Here is a 26,964-nt window from a genome sequence, read left to right on the forward strand (position 1 = left end):
ACCCTCTCTTTAGTTTTAGTGGGGACTGTCTAGTGTTTACCCCATCCCCTCCCTATGCAGGGCCTATCTCTAGGGTCAGGCAGGTATTAGGTTCCTGCTCGGCGATAGGTGCAGAACCTATATAGGAACGTTTAGGACAGACAGGGTGATTTTAGAGCTGCCTAGGGGTCTCCACTCCCCCTCTTCACTAGTGTTTGGGCTCCCCCTTCCCTCTTCCCGATGTTCTGCACTTATCCGTCACCCAGCGTGACCTTGTCATTACAACTGACACATTTGCAGGTTCCTCTCAACTTCCATTTTACAGGCGGACAGTGGTGCAATATTGCTGCAATACAGCAGAGCTCAAGAGCTGCAAAAAATGTGCTTGTAAACAAAGTTCAGTTCTCCTGTTCTGTGTTTCATGGTTCATACTGGTAACTACCCCTTCATGTAAAATAAGAGTTGAAGGTGAAATTATTTTCTAGGCAATGTCCCCTCCATAGCCTGGAAGAGATCATTTACATATAAGAAAAATGTTGATTTCTCTGTAATAAGACATTGGATCACAAAAAAAACTAAAGTATCATTTTATTCACCTTCCTATGATTTTCATGCCCATATAGACTATTTAGGAGTGTTGATCCTACTAACAGATTCCCTTTAAAATAGGAGGGACGTCACGGACATAACAAGAACTTGTCATTCAAGCAGGGGCATGATTAAGGAACCAGAGCACCAAGATTCATTTTATGTCTCATTAAAGGAAAACTTGAAACAAAGATTACACAAAAACCATAAAACTTATTTCTTCACTGCATGTATTGTTTTAATCCATATCACAGCTCCAATATGGCTGTGTTCGCTTTACTTTGCAAAATTCTGCTGACAGGTTCTCTTTAAAGACTTGGAAGAGTTACTTAGCGCTGTGAGAAGCACCATTGATGTGAAAGCGGTAAAGATGATACATGCAGTTCAAGAGAAGATGTTTAGTGGTCTTACGATCCAAAAGGCAATCTGCATTTCACATACATGAGAATGTTCAAAGTCTGATAATGGACAAATGGGAATATCAAGAAGAATACTTAATTTATTCTTATTGGTCTTAAGGACTTACATTTTTTTTCTTTTTTTATTCACCACCCTCGTTCCAAGAGCCATAAATTTTTTTTTTCTTCATCGACATAGCCATATGAGGGCTTTATTTTTTGTGTGACATAGTTTTGAATGACGTCATTTATTTTACCAATAGTGAAGAAAAATTTCAATTCCACCATTGTATTTATTTCTGGTTTTGGTTTTGCAGCATTATGAGTGTCCAGGTCAGTAGGATTTCTGCGATACCAAACTCATACAGGTTTTAGTGGTGAAAAAAAAGGCATTTGTAAAAAGAAAAAAAAAAGTTTTGTCTTCATTTTCACAGACGCATAACTTTTTCTCTGTGGCTGGAGCTGGGTGAGAGATTGTGTTTTGGTTATCAGGCTAATGTTTTTAGTGATAAAATTTTGTGGTACATAGAACATTTTGATCACTTTTATATTACTTTTTTGGTGAACAAAAAGTGTCAGTTTTGGCATTTTGAGTTATTTTTTTCTTTTTGGCATTAACGTGCAGTTTAAATCATTTTATATTTCAAGAGATCAGACTTTTTTGTACCCAACAATACCAAATATGTTATTTTTTTATTATTATTTCTTTTTAATGGGTGCAAAAGGGTTAATCTAAATTTTCATTTTTTTTTTTTATATATATTTTTTATTTTATCTTGACAGTGTAATTTAACCCCTTCACGACATGCGCCGTATATGTATGGCGCTTCCGGAGCTGCTTTCCTGCAAAGTGCCGTACATATAAGGCACTGTGATCGCGGGGGCTTACTCTGAGCTGACACCCTGTTGCGACGCCTGCGGCATTTAACCCCTCTGATGCAACAGCGACATCAAGGAGATCACGCAGGGAGGGGTCTCCCTGTGTACTTCCATCAGGACAGCAAGATGCGATTGCATTGTTCTGATGGTCTCTATGGAGACCCCCGACCCTGAGATGGCCGCGGATCAGATCAGATCAGCAATCTGTCACAATACAGTAATGTTGAATCCTGGGACAATGTAAAAAAAATGAAGTGTAAAAATATAGTTAAAAAAATACCCAAATAAAGAACAAGAACAAAAAAAGAAAAAATATGATTCCAATAAATAAAATGTATTTATGCAAAAAAAGTACACATATTTGGTATCTCTGCGTCCAGAACGACCCGCTCTATTGAACTGTCCCACTAGTTAACCCCTTAAGTGAACACTGTAAAAAAAAAAAGTGAGCCAAAAATCAATGCTTTATCATTATACTGTCGAACAAAAAGTGCAATAAAACGTGATCAAAAAGATGGATATAAATAAACATGGTACAACTGAAAACGTCATCTTTTCCCGCAAAACAAGCCATCACACAGCTCCGAAATATGGAAAAATAACACATCCCAAAATATGGCGTTGCAATATCAAGTGTCTTTTAGGCTAGTTTCACATTTGCGGACGAGGGCTTTGCAGAAGACTGTGTAGTTCCTCCGTTAAGCCCCGCCCACTGCCGCCCCTCTTCCTTCAGCTCCGCCTACATCAGCTTACATCCTGCGTACCCTGTCTTTAACAATGGATACGCAGGCCATGCAAATGTATGCTGATGCCCTCCACATGCGTCGTTTTCAAGCTGCGGCAACCACAACAAAATGCAACATGGTGTGCTTGACGCTGGTCGGCGCAGCGTGAAAGCGACGCATGCGGAGGCATCCACATACATCCACATGGCCTGCGTACCTGATAGTAAAGATAGGTACGCAGGACGCATGCCGACATAGGTGGAGCTGAAAGAGGTGCAGCAGTGGGTGGGGCTTAACGGAGGAACTACACAGTCCTCCACAAAGCCCTCGGCCGCAAATGTGAAACCAGCCTTTGTGTGTGACAGCCGCCAAACATAAACCTGATATAAATCTGGTATCTCTGTAATTGCCACGACCTGAAGAATAAAGTCTCTATATCACTTATACTGCACGAGAAACGGTGTAAAAAATAAAACCAATTCTTCACATGATATTAATTTTTTTCATTCTACCTCTCAAAGATCACAGTAAGGCTTGGCGCACGTTTATCCTGCGCTCTGTGCTGAGCACTAACACCGGGGGTTCCATGTAAATCTCTGAAATATGAGATTCAGTCGGAACCCCAGATGGGAAGATACCTTATAATGAGACAGATGGAGGCACTGTGGACCTGTCTGGCTTGTGATCCGGTGGTGTCCGTCTTTTTAGGTGATTTTAAAAGTGCGATCAACCACACTTTTGAAAAGGACACCGCTGAACAGAGGCCAGACGGAGTCCAGATTAACTGCTGCCTCATTCTAGTAAATTATTTAATCTGTTACGTCGCTCTGAGATTTAGATGGAAACCCCAAAGTAACTGCTCAGCGTAGATAAGTGTGATCTTAATGTTATGTAAAATGTTCCCAATAAAAGCTTCATCTCAATCCACAAGAAAAGCAAGTCCCCACTCAGGTCTGTCATCTGTTAACAGAACTATAGCGGGTTTCCATGTTACTGGTAGCACAAAGGCTCTGGAAAAGCAAAATGAATCCTTACCTGCCAAAAGAATTTCAAAAATTCTGTGCTCCCAAATCCAAATGCCCCCCTCAATCCCTTCTGAGCCCCAGTGTGTCTGAACCACATTTGGCGCCCACGGGTTGGGCATTTCTGCTTGTTTCTGGAAAACACCCATGGAGTCAAATTTGTCATTACACCTGTAGATAAATTTTCAGCAGTGTAATTCCCAAAATGGGGTCACGTGAAGGGGGATTCTGCTTTTCTAGCACTTAGGAGCTCTTTATATGAAGTTCGTAAGCTTCACAGGTGCCAGCTGACGAGAGACTACGTCTCTCATCAGCGGCCCCTGCCATCACTGTCATCCGTGACAGCAGACGTAGGCTGATGGGAGTAGTGTCTCATCAGTCCATGCCTGCTGACCTGCGAGCACAGTCACAGCTGCGGGGACATGCTGTCATCTGACAGTATAGACCTCGCAGTGCTCTGACCGACAGTCTTACCGGCAGTAATGTTACCGTGGGTCACAGTCATAGCTGCGAGGTCACGCTGACATCTGTCACCCCGCAGCGCTCTGACCAAGCTACCAAGCTCTTAGCATTACCGCCTATAAGAACCACAGCCTTGGTTTTTCCCACGCTGTTACACAGATGACAGCATGGGAAACACCATAGGAAGTCCGTAAAACCACAAACAGAAATTCAGCAAATCCTCAAGCATTTTTATACCTATGTTTTTGCTGCCGATTTGACTGACTCAATTGAAGTCAATGTGTGGAAAATGCTACAAATCCGCACAAAGAATTGACATGCTGCAGAAAAAAAACGCACTGCAAATATTCTAATGAAATTTACTGATCATGAGAACACTTCAGGATTGTCAATGAATTAGCTTGCATAAGGTTTCCATAGCATTTTTGCCATGCCGAAATGGGCCAAAATGCACCATGTACACATAGCCTTAAAAGATTCAAACATTGTTAGTTGAAAAAAAAATCCAAGTGGGGAATACTAGATAATTATAAACCTAAAACTCTTAAACCAATAGACCACTTAAAAGTCCATATTTTAACTCTAAAACAATACTTTGATCAAGACCTGGCTGATCATAGTTTGTTAAAGTGAACCTGACATTGGCACTTGCTGTATGTTTGACAAACATACATTAATAACTGACTGGGGACCAAGTAGCAAGAGAGACTAGTTAGAAATGCAGGACCCCGGTGACCCCAGAGAAAAACATACTTTAACCCCTTCACCCCCAAACTGGTTTTTCAATTCTGACTTTTGTCACTTTTTGTGGTAATAACTCTGTAATTCTTCAACATATCCCAGGCGTCGTCGACTACAGAAAACCACTCCTCCCGAAACTGAAAGAGACAATCGCCCACCGTGGGGGCGACCCATCATGCGGAGGAAAATCTGTTGGTGCCTGACCTGGGTGGCCGGCGTTGAGCAGGTCTAGAACGCCAGGTCAGGGTTGGTTTAAAGCAGGATCTTTTCCTTTGTTGATGCACTGGGGACTTGTCCTGTAGGGGGTTACTCTATGGTGGGAAGCTCCAAAAGGAATGAAAAGGAACTGTATGATGAGGCGTGCATTTGACTCTCTGTTGGTGTAGAGACGTTCTCTTTCCTCCTGTGGCATTGGAGATTATTTTGTCCAGCTCTTCTCCGCAGCGGCGAGATCAGTGAAAGGCAAGACCTGTGAGGGACTTTTTTGAAGAAGAGACCGCATTCTAAGCCTTCAGCAAAAGGACCATTCGGATGGTGATTATGTTACCTGCTGCTAGGGCTAAACAGGCGGCAGAAGCGAGGGACGTAGACAAGAGGTATTCTTTCGTGTGGCCAGTTTGGTCTGCCAGCTCGTCTGCAGGGGCACCAGCAACGATACCCTGGCGGAGATGATTTGTCCAAGCAGAGACTGCGTTGGCTACCCAGGTAGCTGCGAAGGACGGGCAGAGGGAAGAACCCGCGGCCTGAAAGACGGACTTGGGCAGGGATTCAATGTGTTTGTCGAAGGATTCTTTTAAGGAGGAACCATCAGACAGAGGAGTATAGTATTTGTGGCCAACCGGGAGACCAGAAGGTCCACTGAGGGAGACGCTGCCCACTTGTTAAGTAGGTCAGGTTCAAAAGGATACAGGACGCACTTGAGTTTTCTTCTCTGGAATCGCTTGTCTGGGTGCTGCCATTCCACCTCGAAGATCCTGTTGAACATGAAGTGGTTGGCAAAGGCACAGAGAGGGCGCTTCATTTTCCTGAAAGACAGTCTACTCAGAGGAGAGATCTCTGAGTCTTTTATGTTAAAAGTCTCATTAAAGGGGACAATTCAACTATCCACCGTGTCACACAGTTTGGGGACCTGTGCGGAGTCCAGATTTGAATCTGACTCAGAACATGGTTCTGACTCTAGTGCCTTTGGAGCGTTGGCGGAGGGAGATGGCTGGAGTTCTGGAGGATGGTGACGAAGATGATGAGCTTAGACGGTGAACTAATCTGGGCACGCTGTTTGGAACATATAGACTTTCTGCAATGGGAGTCCCTTTGGGTATGCAAGGGGTTAAAAGCTGATGCATCCGAGGGGTGTAATTGTGGCCTGCTGGCAGGGGCAGGATTAGGAAGTGGTTCCAAAACCGATATCACAGTGAGAGATACCTTGGTTAGGTCAGCTACCGACTGAGATAGAGATGTCACCCACTCAGGAGGAGTCACACTCTCGTTGCGAGCAGTGGGGGGCTCCTGGGAAGACATATTAGGTGGCTTGCAATTATGGCAGTGGGATGAAGTCTGACTCCTGACTCGAGGGTAACTTCTTGTTACAAGAGCAATATGCAAAGTTTACTACAATGGGAGGAGGCTTGGAGCAGGGGCTATATGGCAAATTTTAGCCTGGGGGGCAAGCACAATGCAGTGGCCCACTGTGACGCGGGCCATGGCCCATCTTAAGGCTTGGGTCTCCTGTAGTAGCCCCCCCGATGTAACCTGAAAGATAAGAAAAACAAGTTAGATTATACTCGCCAAGGGGCGGTCCCGGTTCGGTCCGGTCCAATGGGCTTCACGGTCTGGTTCCGGCGCCTCCCATTTTCATACGATGTCGTCCTCTTCTTTGCTTCCTGCTGTGGCTCCTGTGCAGGCGTACTGATTTGCCCTGCTGAGGGCAGAGCAAAGTACTGCAGTGCACACGCGCCGGGCCTATCTGACCTTTCCCGGCACCTGCGCACTGCAGTACTTTGCTCTGCCCTCAACAGGGCAGAGAATTATGCCTGCGCAGGAGTCGCAACAGAAGCAAGGAGGATGACAACATCGTATGAAGATGGAAGGCGCTGGATCCGGACCACGACGCCCATCGGACCAGGACCGCACCGGACCGCCCCTGGGTGAGTATAATATAGCTTGTTTTTTTTTATCTTTCAGGTTACATTGGGGGCTTATTTACAGCATTACAGAATCCCCTGATGGCGGTGGCCGCAGTTTATAGCGGCAAAAGTAGGTGACAGATTCCCTTTAAATCAATAAATATCAGATAGATGATTTTAAGTGTTCTACCGAGCAAATGCACTAATAAGACTGGCACAATATATTCCTGTTAATACCATCTAATTCAGTTTACTATTGAAAACATGGCGTAATACAACCCAAAGGTATCTGTGTGCCTATATTACAGTCAAAGTGAGAAAGAAATATAAGCAGAATACATGCAAAGAAAGATCCACTATGTGATGTCCGCATGAAGTGTAATAAAATATCTGACTCCTGATCAGGGCAGGAGGCTGCTAAGTCCTCATAACGGCACTATAAGGCTATGTATACACATTGCGGATTTGCCTGTGGAATTTTCTGTGCGGATTCTTCCTCTCTTGCCAGAAAACACATGTAAAAATCCGCGTGGATTTGATGCGTATGAAGTGAATATATTATATTATTTATTTATATAGCACCATTGATTCCATGGTTCTGTACATGAGAAGGGGTTACATACAAGTTACAGATATCACTTACAGCAAACAAACTAACAATGACAGACTGATACAGAGGGGAGAGGACCCTGCCCTTGCGGGCTTACATTCTACAGGATTATGGGGAAGGAGACAATAGGTTGAGGGTTGCAGGAGCTCCGGTGTTGGTGGGGCAATATCTCCGGTAATGATGAGGAAGCAGCGGGGTCAGTGCAGGCTGTAGGCTTTCCTGAAGAGATGGGTTTTCAGGTTCCGTCTGAAGGATTCGAATGTGGTTGATAGTCGAACGTGTTGGGGCAGAGAATTCCAGAGGATGGGGGATATTCTGGAGAAGTCTTGGAGGCAGTTGGATGAGGAGCGAATAAGTGGAGGAGAGAAGGAGGTCTTGGGAGGACCGGAGATTACGTGAGGGAAGATATCAGGAGATTAGTTCAGAGATATATGGAGGAGACAGGTTATGGATGGCTTTGTAGGTCATTATTAGTAATTTGAACTGGATACGCTGAGGGAATGGGAGCCAGTGAAGAGATTTGCAGAGGGGGGAAGCGGAGGAGTAGCGAGGAGAAATTAATTAGTCGGGCAGCAGAGTTAAGGATGGACTGGAGAGGTGCAAGGGTGGTCGCAGAAAAGGATGTTGCAGTAGTCAAGGCGGGAGATGATGAGGGCATGCACAAGCATTTTAGTAGATTGACGGTTGAGGAATAGAAGGATTCTGGAGATATTTTTGAGCTGGAGGCAAGGGGAGGTGGAAAGAGCTTGGATGTGCGGTTTGAAGGAAAGGGCAGAGTCAAAGGTTACTCTGAGGCAGCGGACTTCCGGTATGGGGGAAAGCATGATGTCATTGATTGCGATAGATAGGTCAGGTAAGGAAGATCTATGGGATGGAGGAAAGATGATGAGTTCAGATTTGTCCACATTAAGTTTGAGGAAGCGAGATGAGAAGGAGGAGGATATGGCTGATAGACACTCTGGGATTCTGGACAGCAGAGCGGTGACATCTGGGCCAGAGAGGTAGATCTGAGTGTCATCAGCATATAGATGGTTCTTGTAATCCATGGGACTTTATGAGTTGTCCCAGGCCAAGTGTATGGATTGAGAAGAGTAGGTGTCCTAGAACAGAGCCTTGAGGGACTCCAAAAGAGAGAGGGTGGGATGAGGAAGTAGAGTGGGAGTGGGAGACGCTGAATGTGCGGTTGGAAAGGTACGAGGAGATCCAGGATAGGGCGAGGTCTTTGATGCCAAAGGAGGAGAGGATCTGTAGTAGGAGGCAGTGGTCAACTGTGTCGAAAGCAGAGGACAGGACTAGAAGGAGGAGTACAGAGTAAACTTAGCTTTGGCGGTAAGTAGGTTGTTAGTGATTTTGGTCAGGGCTGTCTCAGTTGAGTGATGGGGGCAGAAACCAGATTGTAGATTGTCAAAGAGCAAGTTAGATGAGAGGTGGGAGGAAAGTTCAGAGTGGGTATGCTGCTCCAGGAGTTTGGAAGCGAATGGGAGCAGCGATATTGGGCGATAGCTGGACATAGCAGTTGGATCGAGGGTTGGCTTTTTAGAGATGGGCGTGATTGTGGCATGTTTGAAAGCAGAAGGGAAGGTGCCAGAAGTTAGTGATAGGTTGAAGAGGTGGGTTAGGGATGGGATAAGTGTTCTACTGTTTGGGTACATCAGGGGCTCTCCAAATGCGACATGGCATCCAATCTCAATTCCAGGAAATTCTGCTTTAAAAAAATAAAACAGTGCTCCTTCCGTTCCGAGCTCTCCCATACGCCCAAACAGGGGTGTACCCCAACATATGGGGTATTAGCTTACTCAAGACAAATTGGACAACAAGTTTTGGGGTCCAAATTCTCTTGTTACCCTTAAGAAAATAAAAATTTGGGTGCTAAAAAATCATTTTTTGTGAGAAAAAAAGATTTTTTAATTTTCACTTCTCTGCATTATAACCTGTAGTGAAAGACTTGGGGATTCAAAGTTCTCACAACACATCTAGATAAGTTCCTTGGGGGGTCTAGTTTCCAATATGGGGTCACTTGTGGGGGTTTCTACTGTTTAGGTACATCAGGGGCTCTGCAAACGCAGCGTGATGCCTGCAGACCATTCCATCTAACTCTGCATTCCAAACGATGCTCCTTCCCTTCTGAACTCTACCATGTGTCCAAACGGTGGTTCCCCCACATATGGGGTATTAGCGTACTCGGGACAAATTGGAAAACAACTTTTGGGGTCCAATTTCTCCTGGTAACTGGGGGTTAAAAAATAATTTTATACAGTGCCTTGCGAAAGTATTCTGCCCCCTTGAACTTTTCAACCTTTTCCCACATATCATGCTTCAAACATAATGATACCAAATGAAATTTTTTGGTGAAGAATAAACAAGTGGAACACAATTGTGAAGTTGAACAAAATTTATTGGTTATTTTAAATTTTTGTGGAAATTCAAAAACTGAAAAGTGGGGCTTGCAATATTATTCGGCCCCTTTACTTTCACTGCAGCAAACTCACTCCAGAAGTTCACTGTGGATCTCTGAATGATCCAATGTTGTCCTAAATGCCTAATTATGATAAATATAATCCATATGTGTGTAATCAAGTCTCCGTATAAATGCATCTGCTCTGTGATAGTCTGAGGGTTCTGTTTGAAGTACAGAGAACATCATAGAGAGCATCATGAAGACCAAGGAACACAACAGGCAGGTCTGTGATAGTGTTGTGGAGAAGTTTAAAGCCGGATTTGGATACAAAATGGTTTCCAAAACTTTTATGGTTAAAATTGACGAGAAGATGGATGGAGCCAAATACAGGACCATTCTTGAAGAAAACCTGTTGGAGTCTGCAAAAGACCTGAGACTGGGACAGAGATTTGTCTTCCAACAAGACAATGATCCCAAACATAAAGCAAAATCTACAATGAAATGGTTCACAAATAAACGTATCCAGGTATTAGAATGGCCAAGTCAAAGGGTACCGTCTCAGAAAACGATTTACCAACGATCACGACCAGCGATACGACCTGGCCGTGATCGTTGGTAAGTCGTTGTGTGGTCACTGGGGAGCTGTCACACAGACCGCTCTCCAGCGACCAACGATGCCGAGGTCCCCGGGTAACCAGGGTAAACATCGGGTTACTAAGCGCAGGGCCGCGCTTAGTAACCCGATGTTTACCCTGGTTACCGTCGTAAATGTAAAAAAACAAACAAACCGTACATACTCACATTCCGGTGTCCGTCAGGGTCCCTCGCAGTCTGCTTCCCGCTCTAACTGAGTGCCGCCGTAAAGTGAAAGCAGATCACAGCGGTGACGTCACCGCTGTGCACTGCTTACTTTCCGGCCGGCCGGCAGTCAGAGCGGGAAGCAGACTGCGAGGGACCCTGACGGACACCGGAATGTGAGTATGTACGTTTTTTTTATTTTTACATTTACGATGGTAACCAGGGTAAACATCGGGTTACTAAGCGCGGCCCTGCGCTTAGTAACCCGATGTTTACCCTGGTTATAAGCGAACGCATCGTTGGATCGGTGTCACACACACCGATCCAACGATGACAGCGGGAGATCCAGCGACGAAAGAAAGTTCCAAACGATCTGCTACGACGTACGATTCTCAGCAGGGTCCCTGATCGCTGCTGCGTGTCAGACACAGCGATATCGTATGGATATCGCTGGAACTTCACAGATCGTACCGTCGTAGCGACAAAAGTGCCACTGTGAGACGGTACCCAAAAAAGTCCAGACCTCAATCCAATCGAGAATTTGTGGAAAGAGCTGAAAACTACTGTTCACAAACAAACTCCATCAAACCTCACTGAGCTTGAGCTGTTTGCTAAGGAAGAAGGAAGAATGGGCAAGAATTTCAGTCTCTCAATGTACAAAACTGATAGAGACATACCCCAAGTGACTTGCAGCTGTAATCGCAGCAAAAGGTGGCGCAACAAAGTATTAAGTTAAAAGGTCCGAATATCCCCATCGGCATCCCGAGATCACGATTGTGTGGTCCTGATGTTTCTCATGGCCAAATAACGGCCTTAGAGTCTGTCGGCTACACTAACCTGTTAAAAAGTCTGACATTTAGGTGGTAAAAATCAACTTTTTCATTCCTATCATGCCACTTTGTATTAATTCCTGAAAAGCACCTGAAGGGTTAATAAACTACCTGTCAGCAATTTTCAGTATGTGAGGAGGTGTTGTTTTTAAAATGTTATCAGTTTGGGTGTATTTCAATATATAGGACCCCCAGAGTCACTTCAAACCTGGATAGGCCCCTAAAAATGTTTTGTAAATTTCCTTGAAAAAATTAAAAATTACTGCTACATTTGTAAACCTACTAAAATGTTAATAACGTAAAATAACATTTTACAAATGGTGCCGATGTAAAGCAAACGTGGGAAATATTATTTATAAGGCTATTTGCCCATGTTGCAGAATGTTTGCAGAATTTTCCTGATAAAAACCGGACTCCTTTTGCAGGAAATCCTCTCGCGTTTTTCTAGCATTTTTTTTAGGATCTTCCCAATACAATAATACAGCTGCAAATCCTCCAAAATTCAGCAAAATTAATGAACATATTGTGTTTTTTTCCGCGATACGTTTTTTTCGCAGAAAAAAACGCAGCATGGACACAACAATGCGGAATTCAATTAAAAATAATGGGAAGCGTTTTGTAAGCGTTTTTTAGCGTTTTCATCGCTAAAAAAACTAAACGTGTGCACACAGCCTTAATGTTCTGCTATTGTATGACTATCTGAATTAAAGGGATAATCACTCAAAGTTTGAAAATTGCTATTTTTTTACATTTGTCAAATTTCTTTTTTTTTTTTTATAAATAAACACAAAACATATCAACCTAAATTTATCATTATCATAAAGTATAATGTGTCATGGAAAAACAATCTCAAAATCACTGGGATTTATTGAAGCCTTCCCGAGTTATTACCACATAGTGACACTGGTCAGATTTTTAAAATTTGTCTGTCACTAAGGGGTTAAGAAAGGATGGGACAAGTCAAGCATTCCCCACTTGTAAACACTGCTCTAAGTCTCCTCCTCCACCCCTCCTAACCCCCAGTCAGGAGGAAGCTACCCTAAGCATAAGCAAACAGCAGGGGAAAAAAAATTAGGCTCAGCTCCCAGTCCTTCACATCAAACAGCCTGCTCTTCCTCTGGGATCATTCAGACACATCACTACTTCACTTACCCCAGGGCAGGGTGCAGGCACTGGGCAGCAGGGAGTGTTGGAGTGGAGTGTGGGACCACTATATACACTAGTTTTCTCTCCAGTCAAAAGCTGCTGCCTGTGGCACTTTAATGGCGTCAGCTGTATGTCTTCACGCCCAGCCTCAGGGTTCAGAGGCATGATCATGTAGCACGCTGTACACGACACGCCTCTCTGAACCCTGTGTGTACCCCAGCTGGCTCGCTCATCCAATCCCAGCGAGATGGGTGCCCTAGCAACGCAGTCTCAGACTGCACAGTGTGTGAAGTGTCCAGCCTGCTGTCAGCTGTGTGTGGCCACAGCCAGATGGTCTTGAATAGACAGTACATGCTGCGGGGAGGGAGTGCGGGCCTGTCTGTTGATAATTAACCAGCCTGGGGGCAAATGCCTCTCTGCCACCCGGCCCAGTCCGCCCCTGGCTGGGAGTGAGACTCCCTAGAGTTAGACATAGATAGGATAAAAGAGGGAGAATAGGTGCCAGGGGGAGCTGTTGGGGATGAGAGCTGACCCCCCCAGTAACAGAGCTTACAGACCTGGATCCTGGCCTAGCAGAGCCATAGGCAGAGTCCCAGAGGTATTAGGCTGGGGTCCGAGGGCCGCAGGGATGAGACTGTAGTTAGCATAGAGATGGAGCCGAGTTGTGGGTGGAGCCTGAAAGCATGTGCAGAATTCCCGCACGGTGAGGCAGAGAGGGAGGAGGGTCCGAGAAAAGGGCGCGCAGCAATGCCAGGACCAGGGAGAGAGGACTACTCAGATTGGCTGGTGGGGGGTGGGCGGAGCTTCGCGGAGCGTCAGAGTGCAGGCTTGCTGAGGGTGTGACATACCCCTGTTGTAGGCCGAAGTTGGAGCCAGGGGCTAAATTTGAGCCGGGGAGCCGCAGGAGGAAGAGGGATGATGAGGTAGGCGCCGCGGGCAGCAGAGGGAGCTGGAGATGAGACTGGAACGCAGATGACAAACCCCTGGCCTCTAATCCTTAATGGTATTTTTTTTTTTTTTTTTTTGAGAGGAGCCGTCTGTACTGCCACATGGAATACCTGTCCTGAAGACCTCGCATCCCTCTTCGAAGATTAGTGATGGAAGATGGACTTGCGTGTAGACCTCTGGGCCACTGAACATCTTCGGTGGCTGTCCGGTAAAGATTCCGTCTTCCTACCCTGCACAACTGGCTCTGGAGGGCAGGCGGTGCAGGGGGTAGTGGCAAGGACCAGTCAGCATCTTCTCTCTTGTGGATGCCCCAAACACTCTTGATGTGTTAGGAGGCATGGGGTCCTGCCTGGTAGATATGAGAGGGTGCAGTAGTGACGCAATCCCACACTGTGCTCCCAGTCTCTGGGGAAGAGCGGAGTGACCAAATACTCAGTCGCCCAGATCACAAGCTGTATCTGAAAAATAGAAATCATTAATAAAACACAACAAAAACCTAAGGTAGAAACGGGGCTGAGGGCAGCCCTGTGTCCACCTCCTACTGACATGAAGCTAAAACTGATTAGCTTTCTGCCAGTTGGTGGGTATATACTGCTGGGGAGGAGCTAACCCTTTTATTGCATAGTGTCAACCTCCCAGTGTCAGCAGCATTCACCCATGGTTTCCTGTGTCCCCTAATGAAGCGAAAGAGAAAAATTGTTTTGAGAATTTTGATGGAAAAATGAGAAATCGCTGGTCAACTTTTAAACCCTAAGAAAAAAAAATGTTTAAAAAATTGTGCAATCAGACTTGTGGGAGTAAACGGGTTAAACTAGATAGATATGTCACACGATTGTTAATATGACATTTATTACTTGTCTGTTTCACATCACCATCATTTGAAATAATATTTTTTTGTAAGGAAATTAGAAAGGTTAAAAGTTTATTAACAACAAGAGAAAATGTTAAGAAATTTCTCCTGAGTAAGCAGATAATAATAATATAATCAACCCCTGTCGTGGAAAACTACTGTTTGGGCTCACGGCAGGGCCCTGAAGGAAAGGAGCACCATTTGACTTTAGGAGCGCAAAATTTGCTGCAATAGATTGTGGAAGCCATGTCATAAAATCATAGAATGTTCGAGTTGGAAGAGACCTCCAGGGTTATCTGGTCCAACCCGCTGTTCAATGCAGTATTCACTAAATCATCCCAAACAGATGTCTCTCCAGCTTCTGTTTGAAGACTTCCATTGAAGAAGAACTCGCAGCGTCTCATGGCAGCCTGTTCCACTTGTCGATTACCCCCCTTTTTTTAAAATATTTGTCTCCTCCTATTTCATTCCGTTGCTTCTAGTCTTTATGCAAATGAGAATAAAGCTGATCCCTCTAGTTTGACAGCTCTTGAAATTTCACATTTGCAGAGCCCCTGATGTTCATAAACAGTGGGAAACTCCCACAAATGACCTCATTTTGGAAGCTACACCCCTAGAGGAATTTATCTAAAGGTGTGGTGACTTCCTTGAACCCACAGTCGCTTCACAGAATTTTTACAACTTTGAACTGTGAAAATTAAAAATAATTTTTTTCCTACAGAAATGTTGTTTAAGACCTACATTTTTAATTTTCACAAGTGTAGTAGGGGAAAATGGATCTTAAAATGTTTTGTGCAATTTCTTCTGAGGTCAGGCATATCCCATATGTGGTTCAAAACTACTGTTTGGGCACACTGCTGAGCTCCAAAAGGAAGGCGTGACTATTTGGAATGCAGACTTTAGTGGAATGGTCTGCGGCCACCGTTTCATATTTGCAGAGCCTTTGAGGTGCCAAAACAGTAGAAATCCTCTCACATGTGACCATTTTGGAAACTACACTTCTCAAGATATTTATCGAAGGGCTTAATTATAATAATAATCCTTTTGTTATTACTGGTGTATCGATTTATAATTTAATGGTATTCACTGGGTTTAAAGTTGTGGGGAGAAAATTAGACTATATATAGATGTTGTTTTAACAGAATAGAACCAAATTCTGTCAGTTCATTGATATGTGGTATGCTTTGAAGCAATCCTTAATGCGAAGACCAGGTTTCTCAAGTAAGACTTTACAATGGTAAATTGTGTCCTTTCGCTTTTCCCTTTTGGAGCATACTCTTAACCTTTTCTGTGTTCTTCCCTGTGTCGAAGTTTGGGGAACCTTTCTTTGAAAATGTTGTTCTGGTACAATATGGGCACTCATCAGTTTTAGAAATGCTAGGACCTTCACCTTCCTGACTGCCAAACATTAGAGCCTTGACGATTACCTCCTTAAATTGAAAGAAGCTCTTCATCTTGCCTGCACATAGAAACGTCACAAAAGCATTGTACAAGGTGCATGGCCAACTTTTTGTACCATGCTTTTCGCATGGCATTGTATGGTTTGAGGACCTGATCTGAGAGATTTACACATCCCATAAACTTATTATAACCGAAGATGCAATTTGGTTTTGGGACTTCTGTTGTTGTACCTCTGACAGTGAATAGGGAGCAGGTGTCATGGTGTATTGTAGTCGAGATAAGGACATTTCTCTTGTCCTTATACTTGGCCACCAGCATGTTGTTGCTGCATTTGGTTCTTCTCTCGCCCCCTTTCTTAGCAGTTGCCCTATTAGCAGCTTGAGGAGGCCTTTGTTTTTTTGTTTGTTTTTTTCGTAAAGTGCCTCATGCAACAGTACCTCTCGCACTGAATAACTGGGATGCTGGTGTAAAAGTTTTCTATGTAGAGGTGATAACTCTTACCCAGCCGTGAGTGCACAAATTCACATACAATTTTCCCAATCACTTCCAGGGCAGGAGAAATTAAAAGGGGTTAATCCGTATGTCACTCCCTTCATAAACCCTAAATCTGTGGGTGTACCCTGAGGTACTCTCGCACAGCTAGTACAATTCCATACCTTGCCCTCTTACTGGTCAAGTATTGTCGGATTTTTAGCCTCCCTTTGAAATGAACCAGAGTTTCATATATACGATTGTCCCTTTGGGGGTTGTACGCCTCAGCAGATTTTCTGCTGAAGTGGTCAACTACTGGCCGAATTTTACATAGACGATCAAATTTAGTGTTGACTCAGGGATAACACTGCACATTATCACTATAATGCAAACATTTTTAAATTGCTTCAAATCTTTTCCTTGTCATAGCCATATGGAAAACTCGTGTGCTGTAGAGAATATCAGTCCTCCAGTATTGCCCTAAAATTTTATCATATCTGCTGCATTTACAAGCATCCAACTGGCAAATGATATGGGATTTTGAGTAAAAAAGTTATGCGCAATGGGCATACAAATTTTACTGAGCGACCATAAGATTTATTATATCCTCACTGAAGAAGACTTTAAAAAAGTCAATTTCAGGAAGCCCTGCAGTGTCATACTGGATTCCTGGATTCTCTCAATGTTAAAATTAACCTACCCTTAAAATTATAGACTGTTCTTGTCTTTGTCAGTGGGCAAACATAAAATCAGCAAGGAATTAAATACTTATTTCCCCCACTGTACATAAACAGATATATTTGTATCTGTATATATCTATCTGGCATTGCCAAGACAAATGCACTTAGATAGAAATGATACTGTTATCACTGTTATGGAAGAAGATCCGCATGTGTTTATAATCTTGGCATTGAGGACTGTGAATGCCACCTAAAATGTTATGTTTTGCTTTAATCATAATGCATGCTGTTTTGTTGTTTTTTAGGAATTCATAGCTGTGAGTCACCTCAGGGGAAGTACTCAGGGGAAAATCCTTTGCTTTTATGGACCACCTGGAGTAGGAAAAACAAGTATTGCTCGCTCAATTGCCCGTGCATTGAACAGGGAGTATTTCCGGTTCAGTGTAGGTGGGATGACTGACGTGGCTGAAATTAAGGGCCACAGGTGAGTTGTTGTTTTTTTAAATTTATGACCACATTATCCATTTAATGCAGATTTTATAACCAGCACTTATTTCCAGCACCACAGCTTAAATGTTATTTCCAAAGTAACAAGTTATTCCCCATGCATACGATAACTTGCTTGGAGTTGGCTTGCTGATTGCTGGGTGGCTGACTGCTGGGACCTCAAAGGTTCTGAGATTGGGGCTTTGAAGTCCCAAGATGGGGTTTACAGCCTTATTTTGAATGCTGAAAACCAATAGAGAGAACAAAGATCTTCCAAAAACAAAATAAGAAAGAATTATTATTAGAATAAAATTATTATCAATGGGTGACAAATGTCATGTCCAATATTTCAGAAAGCAGCATAGTACATAAGGTGCAAAACAATATTTCAAAAGTGCCAAGTACTTGAGATATGGAAATAATTCAAAGTAATGCTTGAAGATGTCCTGAACTTGTGCTGCAAATCAGAAGGGATGGATATAGGGAATAAAGCTATAATAGCATTAATCCGAACCTTTTGTTCGCAGTGAGGCCAGGGGAGGTTAGTGCTTACAAAAATGACATTTTCTGCAATGCTTGGGTCAGGGTTACCAATGAGTATATTTACCCACTTTTACGATAGTTTCGGCTATTCTTCCTCAGAAGGGGTGCTTGAGGAACAGAGCAGGAGGGGAGCCTGTTTATGGAGAGTGCTAAGCGCAGTCATCTGTTCACAGTTAGAGGGGTGTGGCAGGAAATCAGTTAACTGCAATGAGAGGGTGCATAACCGCTGTAACTGCGTACCTTAGTGTCATCCTGCGCATGGCCGGACGTAGTCCCCCGGAAGTTGTACCCTGTATCCTTGGTTACTGTCATGTGATTGCACTAATCTCCTAAGTCACGTCATGTAATCAAGTGAGATGATGCACATGACCCGAAGGCATCACCTAGAATTAAAGCCGGTTATGGTTGGCTTTGTAGGTCAGTGTTAGTAGTTTTAACCTGGATACGCTGGGAAACTGGGAGCCAGTGAAGGGATTTGCAAAGAGGGGAAGCAGGAGTGTAGCGAGGAGAGAGATTAATTAGTCTGGCAGCAGAGATAAGGACGGACTGGAGGGGTGCGAGAGTGTTAGAAGGTAGGCGACAAAGGAGGATGTTGCAGTAGTTGAGGTGGGAGATGATTGGTGCATGCACTAGCATTTTGGTAGAGTGAGGGTTGAGGAAAGGATGGATTCTGGAAATATTTTTGAGCTGGAGGCAACAGGAGGTGGCGAGAGCTTGGATGTGCAGTTTGAAGGACAGGGCAGAGGGTTACTCCGAGGCAGCGGATTTTGGGGACAGGGGAAAGTGTAATTTAATTTATTTTGATAAATAGTTCTGGTAGGGAAGATATGCGAGATGGAGGAAACATAATTAAACATAATTAGTTCAGATTTGTCCACGCTGAGCTTGAGGAAGCGAGAGGAGAAGGAGGATATGGCTGATGAACACTCTGGGATTCTGGAGAGCAGAGAGATGCCAGAGAGGTAGATCTGAGTGTCATCAGCATATAGATGATACTGGAAGCCATAGGACCTTATGAGTTGTCCCAGGCCGAGTGTATAGATTGAGACGAGTAAGGGTCGTAGGACAGAGCCTTGAGGGACACCAATAGAGAGGAGGCGAGATGAAGAGGTAGTATGGGAGTAGAAAACGCTAAATGTGCTGTTGGTAAGATATGAGGAGATCCAAGATAGGGCAAGGTCTTTGACACTAAAGGAAGAGAGGATCTGTAGTAGGAGGCAGTGGTCAACTGTGTCGAAGGCAGAGGACAGGTTTAGAAGGAGTAGTATGGAGCATTGTCTGTTAGCATTGGCTGTAAGTAAGTCATTAGTAATTTTGGTGAGGGCAGTGTCAGTGGAATGGTGGGGACTGAAGCCAGATTAGGTTGTCGAAGAGAGTGTTAGGCTATGTGCACACGGTGCGGATTTGGCTGTGGATCCTCAGCGGATTGGCCGCTGCGGATTCACAGCAGTTTTCCATAATGTTTACAGTACCATGTAAACCTATGGAAAACCAAATCCGCAGTGCCCATGCTGCGGGAAATACCACGCGGAAACGCTGTGTTGTATTCTCCGCAGCATGTCTATTCTTTGTGCAAAAGAATGTAAAGCCATATGTGGAATCCACACAAAAACCGCCGGTAATCTGCAGAGCATACCTGTGGATTTTTCAAAAACTGTGCGGAAAAATCCGCACACGAATCCGCACAGTGTGCACATAGCCTCAGATGCAAAGTGAGAGGAAAGTTCAGCATGGATGTGCTGCTCAAGGAGTTTGGAAGCAAATGGGAGCAAAGATATGAGGCGATAGCTGGACATAGCGCTTGGTCAAGGGATGGCTTTTTGATGATAGGTGTGATTGTGGCATGTTTGAAAGCAGAAAGAAGGTACCATAAGTTAGTGATGGGTTGAAGAGATTGGTTAGGGATGGGATTAGTATGGTGGTGAGGTTGGGGAGGAGGTGGGATGGGATGGGGTTAAGCGCACAAGTAGTGAGGTGTGATTTGTAGAGAAGATGAGCAAGCTCCCCTTCAGTGATTTTTTTTTTTTTTAAGAGGGAAGTTATGGGGTCAGGGCATCGGTCTGGTATACAAAGGGGTTGTGGTGGTTTGACAACAAAGACTTGCCTTGTTTGGTCTATCATATTTTTGAAGTGTGTGGCAAAGTCCTCAGCAATGATTAGGGAACTCGGAGGGGGCAATGGTGGGCGGAGGAGGGAGTTAAGTTTTGAACAACTGTTTGGGGTTGTGGGATAAAGAAGATATGAGGAATGTAAAATAGGCTTGGTTAGCTGAGGTGAGAGCTCATTTGAATGCAAGTGTTGCTTGTTTGAGTGCAGTGAAATCATCTTGCGATTGCGTTGTCTTCCGAATCCGCTCTGCAATTCTGGATACTTGCCAAAGCTTTTTAGTGATGTTATTGTGCCAGGGTTGTCTATTGATTTGTCGCACTCTGCTATGCATATCAGGGACGACTGAGTCAATGGCTGATGCAAGAGTGGCAGTGTCTGTGTCGTGGAGTGAGTATTTGGATGCTAGTGGTAGGATAGAGTCAGAGAGTGTGTGGGTGTCAAGGTGTGCGAGGTTTCTGTGGCGGTGCGCATGTTGCTGGACTGGTCTGTGTGTGCATGACTGGAGGACTCATCAATATTTATGCTTTATCTGCCAGAGAACAATAGAGTTTCACAGGTAGATGCTGGAGAGCAGAAAACACAACATTCTAATATGGATATAGTGAGGAACCCGTGGGACCATAGGAATTCCTCTATCCATACCAGAAATGCCATATTTTGGGTAACACTTTACAATTTTTGAGAGGTGATGTATGATTGAATGTGTGGTGAATGTAAAAAATGTGGGATAAAAATAAATCTGAAAATTAGTTTAAAAATGAAAAATGATAGGAGATCCACCATCTCCCTATTTTCTTTACTTCTAATTATCGCCCTTCAAGAGTTCATCTTTCTCGAGATGGTGGACCCTATGTGGGTAATACATGAGGGTGCTTTTCTTTCCCCTTTTTAATTTCTTTGAACATTCAAGCACTCCTGGACACATGATGTAATAGTGGCTACAGAGCAGAATTAAAATGTTTTATTTTCGCCTCTTGAGAATATATTAGCAATCAAAGTATTTGGTAGCTAATGAGTTAATTTTAATTAAATCCAAGTGGGCGTTATCGAATAGCTTTCACTGGGGGAGTATACAGTGTACTTCTTCTACCTGTATGTTTAGTCAATGTAGGCAGAAAAAAAAATGGCTTCATGAGCGCTGCCAAACGCCGGGAGACCAGAGATAGCGTCTGCAATAACGAGGTATTTATTTACTAAGCGCATTTCGGAGTCGAAGTGATTCCTTCAGACACACAAAAAACATGATGTCGGTCTTGACCTTTTATAGGGGTCAGTCTTTGTATAGAGTAACAAAATTGGTGCTAAATTGTAAAGTGCTGCGAAATACGCTATATAAATAAAGATTATTATTATTGGTGGATAGTGCGGTCACAAATTATTTAACGAACAATATATAAAAGTACAGATTTCACATTTAACAGTTACAATTATAAAAGATGTGAATAAAAAAAATTAACTATTGCAGGCAGCAGAACATTCTCCATGGCGTCTTCAGACTCTTGTCACGTCTGCCCCAGACCTGAATCCAATCGAGCACTTCATTATTATTATTATTATTATTATTATTATTATTATTATTATTTTATTTTTTTTTTAATTATTATTATTATTATTATTATTATTATTATTATATATTTTTATAGCGCTATTTATTCCATGGCGCTTTACATGTGAAAAAGGGGCAAATATAGACAAATACATTAAACATGAGTGAAAAACAAGGCACACAGGTACATAAGGAGGAAGGATCCTGCCCGCAAGGGCTCACAGTCTGCAGGGGATGGCTGAGGATACACTAGCAAGAGGGTAGAGCTGGTTGTGCGGTGGTTCAGTAGGTTGAGGATCACTGCAGGCTGTAGGCTTGTCGGAAGAGGTGAGTCTTCAGGTTCTTTTTGAAGGTTTCTATGGTAGGCGAGAGTCTGATGTGTTGGGGTAGAGCGCTCCAGAGTATGGGGGAAGCATGGGAGAAGTCTTGGATGCGGTTATGGGAAGAAGAGATGAGTGGGGAGTAGAGAAGGAGATCTTGAGAGAATTGGAGGTTGCGTGTAGGTAAGTGCCCGGAGACCATGTCACAGATGTATGGAGGAGATGGGTTGTGGATGGCTTTGTATGTCATTGTAAGGGTTTTGAACTGGAGTCTCTGGGCGATAGGAAGCCAGTGAAGGGCTTGGAATAATGGAGAGGCTGGGTAATAGTGGGGATACAGGTATATTAGCTGGGCAGCAGAGTGTAGTATGGATTGGAGTGGTGCCAGAGTGCTGGAGGGGAGGCCAGAGAGTAGGAGGTTGCAGTAGTCAAGGCGGGAGATAAGGGCATGCCCTAGTGTTTTTGTGGTGACATCATGTCACTTTCTATCCACCACACAGACTGTCAAGGAGTTGACTGATTCTTTAATCCAGGTCTGGGAGGAGATCCCTTAGGAGAACATCCGCAGCTTCACCAGGAGCATGCTGAGGCATTGTAGGGAGGTCATAAAGGCACATGGAGGTCACAAATACTACTGTGCATCATTTCCTTGTCTTAAGGCATTTTCTCTGATGTTAGATCATTCTATAATTTGATTTTCTACTTTGATTTTGAGTATCATTCCATATCCAGTCCTCCATGGGATTTTAATTTTGATTTACCGTATATACTCGAGTATAAGCCGAGATTTTCAGCCCAAATTTTTGGGCTGAAAGTGCCCCTCTCGGCTTATACTCGAGTCATGATCGGCGGTGGGGTCGGCGGGTGAGGGGGAGAGAGGACTGTCACATACTCACCTAGTCCTGGCGCTCCCCCTGCCCGTCCCACGGTCTTCGATGCCGCAGCTCGTCCCCTGTTCAGCGGTCACGTAGGACCGCTCATTAAAGTTATGAATATGGACTCCACTCCCATAGGGGCGGAGCCGCATATTCATTCCTCTAATCAGCGGTAACGGTGACCGCTGACAGAGGAAGAGGCTGCGGCACCCGGAGACCAGCTGTCCGGGATAAGGAGCCAGGGACGCCGGGAGCAGGTGAGTATTACATAGTTACCTGTCCCCGTTCCACATGCCGGGCGCCGCTCCGTCTTCCCGTCCTCTTGCTCTGACTGTTCAGGTCAGAGGGCGCGATGACGTACTAATCTGCGCGCCGCCCTCTGCCTGAACAGTCAGTGCAGAGAGACGCCGAGACGGGACGCTGAGGAGCTGCGGGCAGCAAGAGAGGTGAGTATGTCATTTTTTTTTTAATTGCAGCAGCAGCAGCATTATATATGGGGCACAGCTTTCTATGGCACATCTATGGGGCAATAATGAATGGTGCAGAGCATTGTATATGGGGCTCAGCTTTCTATGGCACATCTATGGGGCAACAATGAACGGTGCAGAGCATTGTATATGGGGCACAGCTTTCTATGGAGCATCTATGGGGCAACAATGAACGGTGCAGAGCATTGTATATGGGGCACAGCTTTCTATGGAGCATCTATGGGGGCAACAATGAACGGTGCAGAGCATTGTATGTGGCACAGCTTTCTATGGAGCATCTATGGGACCATAATGAACGGTGCAGAGCATTGTATATGGCACAGCTTTATATGGAGCATCTATGGGGCCATAATGAACGGTGCAGAGCATTATATATGGCACAGCTTTATGTGGAGCATCTATGGGGCCATAATGAACGGTGCAGAGCTTTATAGGTGGCACAGCTTTATATGGAGCATCTATGGGGCCATAATGAACGGTATGGAGCATCTATTTTTATTTTTGAAATTCACCGGTAGCTGCTGCATTTTCCACCCTAGGCTTATACTCGAGTCAATAAGTTTTCCCAGTTTTTTGTGGCAAAATTAGGGGGGTCGGCTTATACTCGGGTCGGCTTATACTCGAGTACATACGGTACCTTGATCATTTTTATGTTTTATTGTTCTTGCCACATTACACTATGTAATGAATAAAGATTTGTAATTGGAATATTTAAGTGATATCTAGGATGTGGTATTTTAGTGTTTCCTTTATTTTTGAGCAGTGTATGATAAACTGAGAATAATTAGCGCATAAATTGGCCAGTTCATGTGTATCCGTCAGCTGCGATAAGGTGTTTCTCGTTACTCGTGATTGAGCCTGAAAGCACATCTCTTCAGGAAAGCCTACAGCCTGCACTGACCCCACTGCCTCCTCATCACAACCGAAGCTACCGCCTCACCAACACCGGAGCTCCTGCAACCCCTAACCTACTGTCTCCTTCCCCATAATCCTGCAGAATGTAAGCCCGCAAGGGCAGGGTCCTCGCCCCTCTGTATCAGTCATTGTAAGTTTGTCTACTGTAAGTGATATCTGTAACTTGTATGTAACCCCTTCTCATGTACAGCACCATGGAATCAATGGTGCTATATAAATAAATAAATAATAATACTGAGACCGACCTATCCTATTTGAAACGCCTCTGATGGGCTGATAGCCTACATTTGTATGGGAAGGTAGGATCCTGCTGTAATGTTGTAAATTGTTAGTCATATATGGAGATGGCCACTCTTAATAAGCACCTGTACACACCTGATTTCTGATTGGAAATGGTGTTCAGTCTTTTGATATTTGTATACATAGGCAGGATCCTATCTTCTCATATAAATGTAGGCTATCATGAGAGGAGTCCCAATAGGATAGGTCCCAGCAATGAGAATGGCCTTATCGCAGCTATCGGGTACACATGAATAGGCTAATATATGCGCTAAGTATTTTCGATTTTTCATATTTTCTGTAGCAGTAATGCAATTCAAATTTCATATTTTCACGTTTGCATGGTGTAGTGTTACTACTGTTTTGTTAGAAAGTCTGATTAGTCACACCATTCCTAATGTTTAGTCATCCTGTTATGCATTGCTTGTTCTGCCTATGTACAGAAAATTACAGCCGCATTAAAAAAATTGATAACATGGTTACAATTGAGATCTTGAGTTATAGGGTTTTTAAAAAATAATTTTTAACCCATAAGCATAAATCCTATGCATGTGTCTGGCCAAATGGCTAATGTATCCTCCATTAATATAGTGGGATCATATTGCTTTTGGGGGGCCCAAATGTCTGTGCTTTAATATGATTAGATCGTCTCTCAAAGAATTCGAATCCACTAATACTAAAATCAGTTACCCTATAGTTCAAGGTCTTAATTGTAACTCTGACTACGGTATGTTATCTATGTACTTCAATGCAGCTGTAATTTACAGAACAATTCAAATAATGCATAATAGGATGACTAAACACTGCTATAACGTCACGGTGTGATTAATCATACTTTCTAGGCATTGTCTCTTTGAACATCATAAGGACCCTACTAACCTCACATTAATCCTATTAGAACAGATATCTGAATGCATTCCCAACAGATACCAGAGACTTCTCAGTAGGGAATCATATTGTACTTTCAAATTGGCTACGTTGGCCCCCAACAGACTGAATGAATGCATTGAAGATATAAAATGATTCCTATCTTTCCCTTTTTTCCCTCCCCCTCCTATTCCTTTTCTCCTTTTTCACTCTTTTTCCCTTTTTTCCCAATATATTTCATGGGCTTATCCACTAGACTTGTACACTCACCGGCCACTTTATTAGGTACACCATGCTAGTAACGGGTTGGACCCCCTTTTGCCTTCAGAACTGCCTCAATTCTTTGTGGCATAGATTCAACAAGGTGCTGGAAGCATTCCTCAGAGATTTTGGTCCATATTGACATGATGGCATCACACAGTTGCCGCAGATTTGTCGGCTGCACATCCCAAAGATGCTCCATACAAGGCAGGATGGATCCATGCTTTCATGTTGTTTACGCCAAATTCTGACCCTACCATCCGAATGTCGCAGCAGAAATCGAGACTCATCAGACCAAGCAACGTTTTTCCAATCTTCTGCTGTCCAATTTCGATGAGCTTGTACAAATTGTAGCCTCAGTTTCCTGTTCTTAGCTGAAAGGAGTGGTACCCGGTGTGGTCTTCTGCTGCTGTAGCCCATCTGCCTCAAAGTTCGACGCACTGTGCGTTCAGAGATGCTCTTAGGCCTACCTTGGTTGTAACGGGTGGCGATTTGAGTCACTGTTGCCTTTCTATCAGCTCGAACCAGTCTGCCCATTCTCCTCTGACCTCTGGCATCAACAAGGCATTTCCGCCCACAGAACTGCCGCTCACTGGATTTTTTTTCTTTTTCGGACCATTCTCTGTAAACCCTAGAGATGGTTGTGCATGAAAATCCCAGTAGATCAGCAGTTTCTGAAATACTCAGACCAGCCCTTCTGGCACCAACAACCATGCCACGTTCAAAGGCACTCAAATCACCTTTCTTCCCCATACTGATGCTCGGTTTGAACTGCAGGAGATTGTCTTGACCATGTCTACATGCCTAAATGCACTGAGTTGCCGCCATGTGATTGACTGATTAGAAATTAAGTGTTAACAAGAAGTTGGACAGGTGTACCTAATAAAGTGGCCAGTGAGTGTATGTTCCCAATATATTAGATCCAGATAAATGCATACGTTTCATTACCTCAGAGTACCACTATTCATTGGAATTTTATTGGTTTTTGACATGACAAAATTCTTATTTACTCAAATATAATTTTATTTTTTTTGCATCTTTTAAAATTGTAATTGTTAACCCCCTTAATGACCCCAGCTTTTTTCATTTTTGCATTTTCATTCTTTGCTCCCCTTCTTCCAGAGCCATAACTTTTTTTTATTTTTCTGTCAATATGGCCATGTGAGGGCTTATTTTTTACGGGACAAGTTGTACTTTTGAACGACATCATTGGTTTTAGCATGTGA

General features: G+C 43.7%; 2 protein-coding genes across 7 annotated transcripts in view; one reads left to right on the top strand and one right to left on the bottom strand.

Annotated features, from left to right (window-relative positions):
- Positions 1-26,964, bottom strand: part of LOC143796732 (uncharacterized) — a 612,535-nt gene that overhangs the window by 499,034 nt on the left and 86,537 nt on the right. The gene's annotated exons all lie outside the window — the stretch shown is intronic.
- LONP1 (lon peptidase 1, mitochondrial) overlaps positions 1-26,964 on the top strand; it is a 701,187-nt gene that overhangs the window by 370,080 nt on the left and 304,143 nt on the right. For all 6 annotated transcript variants that reach the window (XM_077254500.1, XM_077254519.1, XM_077254480.1 and 3 more), the window contains exon 10: positions 17,355-17,533. In XM_077254500.1, coding sequence (XP_077110615.1) covers positions 17,355-17,533 — 179 coding nt within the window. The remainder of the gene's footprint in view (positions 1-17,354; positions 17,534-26,964) is intronic.

This window comes from Ranitomeya variabilis, chromosome 1, assembly GCF_051348905.1.
Source record: "Ranitomeya variabilis isolate aRanVar5 chromosome 1, aRanVar5.hap1, whole genome shotgun sequence".
In the NCBI taxonomy this organism is placed as follows: Eukaryota; Metazoa; Chordata; class Amphibia; order Anura; family Dendrobatidae; genus Ranitomeya; species Ranitomeya variabilis.